This window comes from Spinacia oleracea, chromosome 3, assembly GCF_020520425.1.
Source record: "Spinacia oleracea cultivar Varoflay chromosome 3, BTI_SOV_V1, whole genome shotgun sequence".
NCBI classification, from domain to species: domain Eukaryota; kingdom Viridiplantae; phylum Streptophyta; class Magnoliopsida; order Caryophyllales; family Amaranthaceae; genus Spinacia; species Spinacia oleracea.
The window spans coordinates 3,327,115-3,341,997 of NC_079489.1; the positions used below are offsets into that span (position 1 = coordinate 3,327,115).

Here is a 14,883-nt window from a genome sequence, read left to right on the forward strand (position 1 = left end):
ACTTTAGAGAGATTTTGAGCCAAATTAACATAAGCTAAATAAAGATTTTATTCAACTTTCAGTAAATAAAATAATTGAAACCCAGTTAATTTACAAACTTTCATTTCAAATCAAATTGTGAAAATGTCACACATAACATCCTAGTTAAACATTTTACTGACATCTACGACTTACATTAGCGGAATGAACAAAAGAAATGTACGAGAGAGTCTGCAAGAAAATCAAGCAGGGATGATTATGCTCGGTTTCAAAGTTGCGCTTTTATTTATACCTTTGTGGCAGTGCAGAAAAACCAGCAACATGATCCTTCCTATTTCGAGGCACTCACTCAGACATCAGAACCCCGAACTAAACAGCTACCTGTCGACCACCCAAAGCACTAGAAATATCTTATATGTTGACCTTCCGACAGATGAACTTGCTAACCAAGGTACGATACCAATTAACCTGCATGTGTACATAGAATTAGCAAGAATTACTTGTACTGTATTTATTTAATTTTGAATTGAGAATACTATGAATGTTAAAACTTAAAACAAAAAGGAAAGAGATGCTAAAAGATTCTTCCATCAGAGAGAGATGAGCCCTAAAAGGCTAAATATCCAACGATTCAGAATACTCATTGACACTTCTGTTTTTCCTTTTTAAGAGAAAAACTGCAACAGCCCATATTCGAAGTATTAAGTTCTAAGGACTCCAAATTATGGGGAAGATACTAAAGATTAAGTTGGTTAAATAAGGTTGCATTATTTGCATACCAGATGAGATTTCTGGTTATCAACTTAAGTTCAATAATGGCATAAAAACTATCACTTCAGGCTGCATTACTTGCAGCTGAACAACATGGGAACAATTCAGGTCATCAACTTAAAAACCCATAGAAGAGGTTGTGATATGTTGTCCCATTTCAAAGACCAGAAGCATTTATTTCGGAGCGAAAAATATTACATCTCAGATTCCATATGGGAATGCAAGGCTAAAAATTAGTAAATTACTAGGAGCCTCGGACGGTGAACACTAACCTAGCTGCACCTGAAGAAGCTTGCCTGAATCTAGTTCATTGCTTGAGAAGTGTATGGTATAGCCAAAAGAAAAATTTGGTTTCAGGTAAATGCCTCAAAATTCTGATACTGCAGAGAACTTACCTAAGAAATAAATACTACAAATAAACCAGATTTGAAGGAGAATTTTACCTATTTTATGGAAAATGTTTCTCAAGGTTATCTCTTCAATGGTAAGTGGTGATCCTGCATCTGACTTGATAACTTTTAGAGAGAGGATTTGAGTACAACTGTTTAGACTACACGTCACACACCAATGTCGATCTACCTGCAAAATGATGGATGAAATTAAAATTTACAAAGTTAATACTTAATAGAGGCATTTCCTAATCTGTATAAATCTCGCATACATAAGTTCAAATTGGAGTGGGAAAAACTGCAAACAGGAAAGAAGTTAATGCGCAAACCATATCCATCATTATCTATTTGATGAATCAGAATTTCGTCAGATTCTCTAGAAATGTTACAGAACCATTAAGAAATCGCTATTGTGGGTAATTGCAAAGTCCTCTGTTGCAGATAATTCCTAATATCCAGGACAGTGACTTGATCAGTTATGAAGCTACATGTAGAGCTAGCATTCTACCATACAGAAGCTGAGTTCACCTTGGCAATACTTGGGAAATGCTTTAGATTATTACTCAGTTTCAGCACCTAAGTCCTTGTTTCTGTACACTGTAAATGAATGAGCAAAAAAAATCGTCAGTTCACCAATTTGATTGGAAGTTGGGACTACGAATTGATAAATAACTCAAGGCTTTCATACACATGTCAATACACAAACACTACTATACTCCACAAACACTTAAAAATAAAATACATCTTTTTTCCTACACGTAAACTTCAATCCCTAAGGGACTAGCCAAACCGTGTAGGACTCCTAACATGACTACGAATGAGCCTGGTACACTGCATGCACACCTATAACAGTACTGGAGTTCAAGTTCCTTGAGGAAAGTCAAGTACTGTATCCAATCAGGCAGATCTTCCTATCTAAGTAAAGAGGCACAAGTTGATACACTAGTAGACTCTTCATAGCTCAGCAACCCCATGTTAGTAGAAACTAGATTATATCCCGTGCACACACGGATATTCTAAAATTATTATTTGACCATATTTTTTTACTCCATATAAAATATTTCTCCCGTTAAAACTAATGTATAATTAATATTCTAAAATCATGAACATACTTATTTAATTATCTAATATGAAATTTTCAAACTGCTACGTTTACTTATTTTATATGCTCAATATGCTATTTTTCATTAATTATTGATATAATATTGATTTGCTTAAAATATTTCCAAAATAATTTTGAACAAATTATTATTATGTGGTATGTATTATTGTCATATTTTGTAATCCAATATCTTTTTTCCATACATAAACTATTTATAAAGAATGGTAGAAAATAAAAAACAAAAATTAAAGTAGATATATTTTAGGAAATAGTTTTCGGCGAGAAAAAATTGCACCAGGAAGTGACATGTGTCATTCCTGGTGTTGTTTTAGTACTCCCTCCGTTTCACAATAATGTTCCAATTCAGAATTTTGACACTATTCACAATTAAAGAGAATCTTCTAAATTATTTACAATACATAAGAAAATATATTCATGTGAGATCTTATTTGATTCATCTCAATGATTACTTTGATAATATCAAAAAATTATATTTGTTTGCTAATGTATAATTAGAGATACGAATGATAAAAAATGTGCATTGGCAAACGTGAAAAGTGGAAATTGGAACATCATTATGGAATGAAGGTAGTATACAGTAATAGATCTTTACAAAGGGAATTTTAAAAATATAATTAGTGATTCGGGAATTCTTATTGAGATTCCAAAAGTTTGCACACAAATTTGACCGAGTCACAGCATATATAATGGGAAGATCGCGAGTATGGTTCTGTGAGAGTTAAACAAAATCCCTAAAATGTATCCTAGTAATAATATTGAAGAAAAACTATTTAAGCATATAAATACAACAAAATACATAAGGCTTAGTTCGAGAAGAACAAAATGATTTTATAACCTAGCTAGCAGGTAAATGTGAAGCCATTCAATTGAAACTGCAGAAATATAAATATGCATAGCTTATAACACAATAAAAAGACTGAAAGAATAGAGGTAGGCAACCCATTTTGAAAACTGTATATTTTGCCTGATTAATGGTTGCAGAGGAGTATATTTTACCTGATGGGATATCATTAAGTGGTATATGTTGAATGTGGGCCCAATCCTCACCAGTGGATGGTCGGCATCTTTCGTTGAGGCGTTCTGAGCAGTGCAAGAGTTTAAGTAACTCGAGGGAGGTGAGTTTGGACATCCAATTCGGCATGGATTCCAGTCCTTTGCAATCCTTAATCATAAGGTTTTTGAGGGAAGTCAAGTACTGTATCCAATTGGGCAGATCTACTAGCCGAGGGAGGCAGTCCAAGTACAAGGTGCAGAGGGTGTGATGAATGGGTTGCCATGGCATGCCATCCTCTCTCTCTACTTCTTCTAGACTCAGGTTGGGACATTTATAAATTTCCAATGTCTCTAACGCAGTGAGATGCTCTAATCCTCCAAACACAACACTCTTCAATTTGTAGCAGTCATAAATTACCAAGAATTTCAGGGAAGACGATGAGCTACAGAACATCTCCCTAGCTTCTCCCAAACTCTCCACCTCATTGTCCTTCCATATAATCAGCTTCACAACACCCATCAGCAGAGTTTTAAGCCATGCCACGTTGTCTGTTTCAACTTCCCTTAATTTGAGACCAATATCATAGGAAAATGAAGACGAAGATGCAGGAATACCACTAGGAATAGCCTCCCCAAATTCTTTACTCTCTATACTCCTCATTGAAACTAATTCAAATTTTTTATTGAAATTAATTAAAGTTAGGTCTTCCAATGCAGGACACTGCAGAGTAGCTATTAGATTTGGGCAATTATTAACCGCTAATGTTTTCAAAAGAGGAAGCCGTAATTGTCCTGAATACTGCAGATACGGACAACGACAAAATACAATACTAACAAGATTAGGGAGAAAGGATGCCAATTTATCTTCCATTGGCCAGCACGGCATTCTCACACCATGATAATCACTCAGCAAAAAAATCTCTAGATTAGGCTCTGGCTGCAACTCTCCCATTACTGCTTCATTATACTCCACTCTTCCCTTACCCTCCTCACCGCTGAAATTAAAGTAAACCTGTTTCAGATGTTCCTTGTTCCCCAAGCAGCCTCCCTCTCTACCACCATTTTTCATGCCAGCATTTACTCCCGTGTTCGTGAAGGGTATGTTGATTTCAAGAAAACCTTTCAGGTTCCTAAGAGCTTTCAGGTCTTCTAGCCCAGAAAACAACTCCTTGTTTGATCTCGTATCTCCCACGACAAACTTATTAAGCGTGTGAAGGCAAGTCAACTTACCCATGCCCCTTGGCATATAACTCAACACATTACACTCGCTCAAGTCCAAGACCCTCAGTTTAACTAGCTTGCTCAAATCTTTCGGCAACTCTTTCAAACTTGAACAGAGGATTAAATTTAATATCTGAAGATTATGCAGTTTGGTAATTGGTTCTGGGAGAACTTCTAGGTTTTTGTTGTTCGAGAGGTCTAGATATCTTAAATGTATCAGCTCACCAATTGAGCCCGGCAAACTCTCTATTTCTGAATCTTTCAAGAACAAAGCCCTCAGATACTTCCAGTTAGCTAGTAATGCACCAACACAGGACACGCCTATCTTGTCATCTAAAGAAAGAAATGAACGTATATGGGTCTTAGTAAAAGATAAACTTGAAGATCCAGTGTTAAAAACAGATAGATGGCGAACTTTTTTATCCACTTCTCCATTTATGGTATTCACTATGCAAATCTCCTTTCTTACGACTTCTTGAGCAAGATCGTGCATCAAATCATGCATCTTAAATGATTGAATACCACCCTCTTCATCTTTCCCCACGTCTTGGAAAAAACACCTCTGCAACAGGATTGAAAAAAATTCCTCAGCGACATCTTCCATATTCAAATGACGACCATCTAGCTGAATGTAGCCTTGTGCCATCCAGAGCCGAATCAATTCCAACTTCAAAATGCGATGGTCTTTAGGGAAGATCGCACAATACCCAAAGCAACACTTTAGTGGGGTATCAAGCTGATAATAACTAAGTTTCAATATAGGAATGATGCCATCTTTGCTTCCATCAACTTTCGCTAATCCCAACTTCTGAACAGAAAGCCACTTATGTTTATCTTGGTCATAAAGAAGACTTCCCACCACTCTAATTGCGAGAGGGACATTAGCACATCTCACGACAATATCTTCACCAAGTTTAACCAAGTCTTCAGGAGGGTTTGCGTGCTGGGATCCAAATGCTACCCTTTTAAATAAACACCACGAATTATCCTTGGACAAACCTTGCAGCTCGTGCCTTGGACTGTCTCCTACTATGATTCTTGTTGTCTTCTTTGAGCGTGTAGTTACGACAATCCAACTTCCCCTTTCACCTCCCATCAAAAATTGTGTCAATATACGCCATTGTTCAGAATTTTCAGTCCACACATCATCCAAAACAAGCAAGTATTTTTTTCCAGCAAGTTGTTCTCGAAGTTGGCTTTGCAACCCATCCATGGTACATCCCTCATTCTTCATATGACCCTTATTAGCCGAAGCTAGAATCTTACCAAGAACCGCTTTTACATCAAGAGATTCCTGATTTTCATCAGCGACACAAGTCCATAACCTCATTGGAAATGCATTTTTGACCCTAGCATTGTTAAACACGAGTTGGGCAAGAGCAGTTTTGCCCAATCCACCCATCCCTACAATAGGGAGGAAAGATACATTTTGTTGAACAATAGGATCTAGCAACACACCAACAATTTTCTCCAAATCAGACTCTCTTCCAATGATATCAGCTTCGTACACATAAGAACAGGTTTCAAGCCTTCTATCCCTGATAGGCTTAGGATCAATGTTGAAGTTGAAACGAGTATCAAAAGCAATGGCATCCAACTTTTTCTTGATCATCTTAACCTCTTGAGCCATCTTATAAGCCTTCCCATACTTGCCGAATAAAGCAAGGACACGAACCTTGATACCCTTAGTAAGCTTCTCCTGTTCAGCAAGAGTGACAAACTCGTCGAAGAGATCATCAGCATCATAAACTGCATCTTTGAGTTCCTCGATAAACAACCGGTCTTGCTTGGATAGGTCTTGCTTGGCTTCAGCATCCTCGAGAGCAGCTTTGATTCTGACGACGGTGCCACTGAGATCATTAAGTTGGGATTTGCATCCAAGGATGGAGCAAATTTGTTTGACCTCATTACACTGTAGAGCTGCAAACAATGTTTGAGCAGCAGACAAGACCATTCCAGCAATTTCCATGTTTATGAAAGTTGAGGTGAAAATGGTGTAGAGAGAGAGAGAAAGTGAGAGAGTGATAATGCAGAAAATAGCAAGTTCTGGTGAAAATGGTGACCAACAATACAAAGACCAGGTCAAACTTTCAGATTATCAAGTTCAATTATTCACATGGGCCATGGATAGTTCAATTATTTCTTCATGTTGTCAATTGTTCAATTACTGCAGCTAAGCAGTAGTGCAGACGTGCAGTAGTGACAGTTTTGGACTTGCTAGGTACATTCATTTCCTTTCACATGTAATGGGTTTCCTTTCAGTAATTTATTTTTCCAATTGTGATCAGTATTTCACATCAACTGCATTTTCCTAAATAATTAGTAATTTTGCATACCCTATTTTGAAAGAATCAAAAAAATAAAATCCATACATTTTAACAAACTTAGAAGAAACAGATGGTAGAGATGCTACTACTAATCTGGACACTTTGCTTTTTAGAATACCACATCAATACAAATTTGTAATCAGTAATTTGTTAGCATCTAAGCATAATTTCACATCCACTGCATTTTTCTACTCCGTAGTTTCTACCAATTTTAATTATCAGTAATCTCACATCAAACTGCATTTTCCCAAAATAATCACTAACCAGCCTGCCAATTTGTAATCAATAATTTCAATTTTCCAATTAATATTTCCAGTCACACAATCAAATTTATCACCATAGCAAGACACAGCAACAGCAGTGGAAAAAAATTGAAAAATTTATCGACCACATACTCGATTAAACAACCAAAGTTAGAAAAGAATGACATAGATTTTCTTATACATAGACAAAAAAGAAAATTGGAGAGAAAAGGAGTAGAAATTAGTCACCGGCGGGAGACGGAGACGTCGAAGACCTCGCCGGAGTACGAAGACGTCGGAGACCTCGCCGGAGTGCGAAGAACAGAGCCACATCGGCAATTAGCTTGATATTCTGGGTTTCTTCTTCAAAATGTTCATATTGAGTGCATCAAGCAAGGAAGAGGGAGAGGAGGGTGTTGTTTTGGATATTTCTGGAGCTTTCATTCTTCTCTTCTTTTCCTTATTTTGTTTTCTTTTTCTTTTATTTTTTTCCTTTCATTTTCTTGTTGGATGGAGGAAGTAACTTTTGAGATGAAGGGAGTAACTTTAGATAGAGTAGTTATCGGCTATTAACAATCAGTTAAATATTATCAAATACGTTAACATAAATAGCTAGTTAAATCTGCTAAACAAAAAATTTAATAACCTAGCTCGCAATAAATAAACCGATAAACTCTAACCTCTTATTACCAAACACAGCCGTAGTCACGAGAGTTAGTGAGAAGCCCTTCATGAAATTCGTACATTGGGTATAGTAGATGAGCGTAAATCAAGTTTTGATGTGTCTAAATCATATTTGATATTTTACTTCTCGTGATAACTTTTAAAATGTCACAATAAGTTTGTGTTGGACGAACTTGGCTAACATTTGCTCAACCTGATTAGTCTCCCAGATTTAAGATACTTCGTATTGAACTTCAGCCAGATGCTTGACTTGAACTAAAGTGTGCTCTTCGAACTTAAGTATGCCAAAACTTTTGAACAATAAATAAGATGTTGAACTTCATCCAAATGTTGAAATACACGAACATCCTAGTTAAAACATTTTGCTGAAAACTATGCCTTACATTAGCAGAAATAATACTTCTTACTCCGTATAAGAAACGAACAAAATACGTGTATTTATCGAAGAATTCAAAATGGAAAAAGAACAGTAACTAGAGCAATTACACGAGATTGTCTGCATACGAGTAAAAATCAAGCCTGGTTCATATGTTAATCCTTCCTATTGATTTACGCCTGCTTTTTGCACCTTTGTGCCAGTGCAGGAAAAACAGCAACTTGATCCTTTCTATTTCAAGGCGCGATCACTCGGAAATCAGAATTCTGAACTAAACAGTTAGCTGACCACCAAAAACCACCTTATATGTTGACCTTCCGACAGATGAACTTGCTAACTCTGGTGCATAATATTATCCAAGGCACGATACCAACCTGCACGCATAAAAGGATTAGCAAGAATTACTCGTGTTTTACTTTTATGTTGAAGTGAGATAACTAGTTGTGTTAAAAGATGAATACGCAAACTTAAAAAGTTAAAAACAAAAGAGATGCTAAACATCTCTGCCATCAGAGAGAGAGAGAGATAAGGCCTAACAGCTAAAGATGCCTGTTGGTCGGGCCGGGCTTAGGGCTGAGCTCAGGCCTAAACTGGCCGGGTCCACTTCAGGCCCACTCTGCAATGGGTCGGGCCGGAAAGTTCAAAACGAGTGGTGCTTTTACCAAAAAAAATGCCGGGCCATTGTTAGTAACAGTTGTGTCTATTTAGCATAAAAGTTCAGGGATTCAGAATACGCGTTGAGTCGTTGACACTTCTGTTTTCCCTTTAAAATAATTGCAACAACCCATTATTCACCATGAACTCCAAATTTTGGGAAAGATGCTGAATATTAGGATTAACACTTAAAGGACAACAGCAGTTGAACATGAAACAATTCAAGTCATCAACTTAATAACCCATAGCAACAGATTCTAATATGTTCTTTTTAAATGACCGGAAGGAATTTATTTTGGAGGGAGAACTATTACGTCTCAGATTACTAGGAGTCTCGGACGGTGAACACTAACCTGAAGCTAGTTCATTGCTTGAAAAGTGTGTAATGTGGCAAGTAGGATATAGACAAAACACGAGAATAAAGAGGAAAACGGCGGTTTCATTGATGTCAAGAAAAATAATTGTCTAACAAAGGGTCTTTAATGAGGATGCTCAAGTTACGTTGCCATTTGCCAATTGGTCAGGTTCATAATACATGGCCGACTGACATGATAAATGAGATCCTTTCCCTATCTAGCCAGTGGGGCCCAGCACCCACCACCAGACAAGCAGGCAAATATATGAGCAAGGATGAAGTCTTAAGGGTCTCGGCCGACTCTTGGATGAATAACATCAGTCATGAGGCCCATGAAAATGTGTGTGCCTAAAGATGGACTGGAGCTCAGATACCACGCAAAAGAAAGTATGAAAGCTGAAATCCCCACAGAAGGTTCGTGACTTATGTGGGAGAAGTTGTTGTGGAATCCAACCCAGTGTGTATAACTTCAATTGGTAGAAGTACACCCGGTTGTATGTAGAGCTACATGCAACCAAGTCGTTTTATATTTTTACACCTTTATAAAGCACATTTTTATTGTTTAAAAGCACATATTTACCTTTAAAAACACATTTTTACTCAAAAAGTACATCCGCTTTGAAAGAACAAAAAAGGTATGTTCTTTTAAACTGTAAAAATGTGCTTTTAAATTGAAAAAATGTGCTTTTAAACCGTAAAATGTGCTTTTAATTCGCTTGCATGTAAAGCTACGTACAACAGGTGCACCTTCTAATTTGTGGTATAACTTGATATGAAAAGGGTGTAGGTGGACAGATTCTGCCAAAAGTCCCAGATGGATGGAGATAACTGAGATGGATGTGTTATGAGATTGCTTCTCGGTTAGGCAGATTTGGCGTGAAGCAGGGATCGAGACTCAAGTCCATGAATTGGTAATTTTGGAGAATGGTTTGGGAGCTCATAGATAATTATCAAGGGAAAAAGCTCTGTGAATACTAATTCTAGCTCTTAATACAATGAAATTTCCAACGAAAAATCAAACTTGGCATCCCTAACAAATATGTCCAAGACAATAAAACCCTACTAACCATAGCCTTGAAGGTGAGTAATTAACTTGCTAAAAGAAAGTTACGGAATTTCATCAAATTAACCAGTCATGCAACTTTTAAAAGATAAAAGGACCATATCACACATACCATCACTTTGTCTTCTGAACTACTACCAGATTTCCAAGATAGCATTTTCCCTGCACCAAGGAAAATACAACAAGGATGAGATTGTAGCCTGTAGGCAGTGACTTATTTCACGAGCTAAAACTCCAGATTAGGTGTAGGTGCTTTCCATAGAAGGGTTGGTTGTCGATGCAAAAACCACAAACACTAAATTACTGGAAGCTGAATAGAAAGAAGCAAAGATATTGAAATGAAATGACTAGCAAGTAGTTGAAGCCACTCACCAAATGGTTGCACAAGCTCCTTAGATATTGATGCAACTGGATATTTCCAAAACCAAACTCCGAGCAAAAGATAGGTTAACGCCTGAAACACAAACAGGTTAATAATGAAAAACATATATTTACAAGCAAAAGAATTTGCTCAAGCAGAGTCTACAAAGAGGCACCTTTACAGGGGTCACATACTTCATATATGGATCATATGATGATTTCCTCTCTAGCATTTGTTGTTCTTGAACTACAAGTGATATCAAACACAAGAACAGTTTCAGTAATACTGTGTAACAAACCTCTAATAATGCAGGAATTTTCAATTTGTTAATACTCCCTCCGTCCCGGAATACTCGACCCGGTTTGACCGGCACATAGTTTAAGGGACTTGAATTGACTTATTTAATTTAATAGGTAGTAGTTGATAGTGTGGTATTATTTTAATGTAGTTAGTGGGAGGTGGGTTAAGAGGTGGGGTTGGGGGAGAGTAGGGGTTGAATTTTTAATTGCTTTTTGTATGGAGTAGGGGGTAGGTGGGTTAATATGGGTGGAGTGAGAAATAATATAATATTATTAGAATATTTCCATTTTTAGAAACAGGTCAAGTATTAAGGGACGGTCCGATAAGGAAAACAGGTCAAGTATTTCGGAACGGAGGGAGTACCACACTATATTCACTGATGCATCAAATTCCAAGGTACTAATCTGACAGGCCTTGAAGAAAATTTCAGAAGAAATCAGTAGGGAGGTCAAAACTGCAAACGAAAATAATTCCACAGTTTGAGCTAAACCAATAAGTTGTTCACATAATCATGTCATGACACTAATTGCAGTATGTCCTTCTAAAAGACTGCAAATAACATCATTCATCAAACAGAAATGTCACTGATAAAGTGGATATTCAACAGAACACCTTCTACATGATGAGCAGATAGTACAACATAAATGACTGAACCCTATGACAAAATAAATAATAAAACAAACAAACAATAATTAGACTTTCAAAGAAAAAAATAAATACCGAACAAATACCAAGATCACATCTTTCTCTGTACTCTGTAGTATACCACTACCTCTTCTTATGCATCAATATAAAAAGTACAAACTACAAGAACAAAAGTGTCAAATTACTTATAATACCAAGTACTAACCAATAAGGAGAAAGCATCCGGAGTAATAAGTAACATGATACAGGCTAACAGACCATACAGACGACTTGTACCCGTTAATACCAGGACAAAGTAGTTATAAAGGATCAAGTTTGACAATAAATGCTTTCCTTGTATGACATTTTCACAAGTTATAAGCTCCCACATACACCAAAAAACTCAATCAACAATGCACTAACACTAAATATTGGACACAAAATACAATAATAAAATCAAAGGATGCAAGTTAAACCAGCTTTGACCAACTCTGTGTTAAAAAACAAGTTGCATCAGATTACCCCCAATTCAAGATGATTTATTAATGTTTGTTACTCGAATAAATTGACAAGCAATGACAAGATATGGTTTGCCTCGCACTTACATTTCACAAGTTCCTTTTCCTTGGCTGCTGCTGTTCTCCTAAGTTTTGCTGCTTGTGCAAATGTTGATGGTCTATGACAACGATATACATGAAGGTCAGAAAATAAAATATGGCCAAAGGAGGTACAAGATATAGGAAAAGCTAAAAAAAGTCATTTGTATTTTACTTGTGGTAACTACATAGAGGTAAGTAGATACAATATGGCAGGCACCACTGTTACGCTTTGGTCCCTAGTACTGGGTGAAGAGTTCAACATCCATGCATACATCTTATCTAACCTCTAAATATACCAAGAATAACTACAAGACTCAACTGTGAAAAAGAACTAGCTTCTTTCAAAAGCTGCTTTATTTCTGCACGCAGCTCCTTTTCCTCGGCACTCGTAGCTCCTCCATTCTGGGGAGAAGTAAACAAACAAGTCAATAAATGATCGGTTACTACTAAATATTGCAAGGGCCAAGCATATCGTGTGATTAGGGGGGAAAAGGCACTATTCAAAGAAAACCACACACAAAATCTTAAGTTTTGTTTGGTTAGCATTTGAGAAGGGAAAGGGAGGGGGGGGGGAGGGAAGAGTGAGGTTCTATTTTCCTCCCAAATCTTCCCTATGTCTTATCTAAATAAGGGAAAATGTATCTCTCACTTTCCTTCCCTAGTTCCCTCCCTTTCCTTCTAAATGTTTCTATCCAAACATAATGTTAATCATCAGAACTCGTGGTACCATTGTAAAAGCATTTGAAGTCAAAATTTGAAAACAGCAGCATTAATCCATGACATCAAAATAAGATTTTCCGGATACCATAAGGTCCATAACAGACTTGAATGACGACATTTAAATCCCAAAATGAAAAGACTATCCCCCCCCCCCCCCCCCCAAAAACAAAACAAATGAATGACTGATAATAACAATGTGATCAGCTTGCCAATTTCTGCGATTCTTGAGCTCAAAATAATTAATCACACTCTTTCTATTTTTGGTACTTGCAATTGTACAAAGAGCCAAGTAGAGAGCCATAAATACAGATAATGATAAAGGAACTAAAAGAAGGCATGAATTATACCCTAATCTGGTGCTCAAAATATCTAGGAATAAACTGAAGGAGAGCAACTAGGATGAAGATCGTCGGAGCTGCCAAACTACTTCCATCATCATCCATCTCTCTCCCACTTGCTTAATTTACAATAGAACCGGAAAAAATTCACGAGTAAGGTGCACAGTGCGTTGGAAGGACGGCCTGTAAAACATTCCATTGGTGGATTCAACAGCATTAAACAAAGGGACATTGTTCATAATCTTCAATAAACATGTAAAACCACAAAATTAGGATCCATTAACAAAAACCAATAACAAAATATTGCCTCACACAAAAGAATCAAAATGCAATTTGAAAAGAATTGAATTTAACTTACAAACACCACTCATAAATAATTCAGCATAACATTCATCAGTGAACATTGCGATAATTCATAAATCACCAACAAACAATTCAGTAGAAGTAAAAATGAAAATAAATCACAATTAAAAAAGAATTGAGTTCAACTTACAAACACCACTCAGAAATAATTCAGCATAACATTTATCAATGAACATTGCGATAATCCATCAATCATCAACATTTGCCACATTTCAAGCAACAATTAAAATTGAAAATAAATCACAATTAAATAGGAATTCAGCAAAAAAATTACTGGAATACAGTTTAAATTAAAAACAAAAATAGAAGAATAATGAATACTTGCCCAAATTTTTGAAGAAGATGGATGAGGAGCCCTTAATTGATTATTGGAAAACCACGAGCCCTAATAATTATTCAGAATCAAAGTCGACGATAGGTCTAACCCTAGAAAGTGATGATTTGATGATGGATTGTGAGAGAAAAGATTGGCGAAAATTGAGAGTGGAGATTGTTCGTTCAAGTGTTGAACAGGCCAAGAAGAAGAAGAAGAAGAAGAAGAAGGTGAGAGAGAAAATCGATCGACAGAGATTCTATTGTGTTTTTCTGTTTCTATTTTGGATGATGGTAATGCAGTAAAATGGGAAAAAGGTCAAAATTACCCCTGAAATTTGGAAAGGCGCAGTTAGATGGCGGTGGCCGGGCTTCGGGTCAAGCCCATGGGCTGCGGCCGCCCTAAACGGGCTGGGTCCACGCCATGCCCACTCTTCATCGGGGGGCAGGGCGGGCTTAAAAGTTCAAAACACGCTCAGGCCATAAGTTGTCGTGTCGGATCAGGTCGTGCCTAAGCCTAATTTTACTAAATTTAGCATCATTTGTCGTGCCGGATCGAGTTGTGTCGTGCCTTATCGTATTTTTTCCAAAAACATGTGTCCCACGGCTTAGAGCTCGTGTCGGACCGTGCTTTTTTCGTGCCAGTGTCGGCCCAGGTTTTTTTTCGGGGCGGCCCGACCCATAGCCATCTTTAGGCGCAGCCGAAAGACAGGAACGAATCTCATCTGCATCATTGGTTTATGTCCAGGAAAACAATATGTACGTATGATGGTATACTCGAAAGGTCATTTAGAATCTTTATTTAGATTATACGATTACTTTTTGTTCTTAGTAATCGCAATCGTAATTGTAATCGTAATTTAATTATGGAATATAGTACTCGTCCATCTAATCTACAAGTGTCGTACCTTCACTATGGCTGAGGTAAGCTTGGCCCCAGGATGAAAATTTTGGTAATGGAATTTTAGTTCCGTCAACTTAAACTTTAAGCATAATTGTGTACACACATTTGCTTAATTTTTTTTATTAGCTCTTACTAAACTGCTCAATATCCACCATTGTATCTACGATTCTACGGTATTACTATAT

At 36.9% G+C, this 14,883-nt stretch overlaps 2 protein-coding genes across 4 annotated transcripts; both read right to left on the reverse strand.

Annotated features, from left to right (window-relative positions):
* Positions 1-24: 24 nt before the first annotated feature.
* LOC110784112 (putative disease resistance protein RGA3) lies at positions 25-7,564 on the reverse strand. 3 transcript variants are annotated; one of them, XM_056838347.1, is made up of 5 exons: positions 7,295-7,563; positions 3,259-6,311; positions 1,668-1,736; positions 1,194-1,329; positions 25-447 (listed from the first exon to the last, which is right to left on the reverse strand). In XM_056838347.1, the coding sequence occupies exons 2-3, from the start codon at positions 6,104-6,106 to the stop codon at positions 1,699-1,701; spliced, it is 2,886 nt and encodes a 961-aa protein (XP_056694325.1). In that variant the 5' UTR covers positions 6,107-6,311; positions 7,295-7,563; the 3' UTR covers positions 25-447; positions 1,194-1,329; positions 1,668-1,698. The 3 variants fall into 3 exon arrangements, with proteins under 3 accessions (XP_056694325.1, XP_021844214.2, XP_056694324.1); XM_021988522.2 differs by having other exon boundaries at positions 3,259-6,396; XM_056838346.1 differs by having other exon boundaries at positions 3,259-7,564.
* Positions 7,565-8,009: 445 nt separating this feature from the next.
* On the reverse strand, positions 8,010-14,085 carry LOC110784111 (protein GET1). The gene is made up of 8 exons (XM_056838349.1): positions 13,808-14,085; positions 13,129-13,302; positions 12,381-12,463; positions 12,068-12,138; positions 10,714-10,784; positions 10,550-10,631; positions 10,290-10,339; positions 8,010-8,479 (listed from the first exon to the last, which is right to left on the reverse strand). The coding sequence occupies exons 2-8, from the start codon at positions 13,222-13,224 to the stop codon at positions 8,408-8,410; spliced, it is 525 nt and encodes a 174-aa protein (XP_056694327.1). The 5' UTR covers positions 13,225-13,302; positions 13,808-14,085; the 3' UTR covers positions 8,010-8,407.
* Positions 14,086-14,883: the final 798 nt, after the last annotated feature.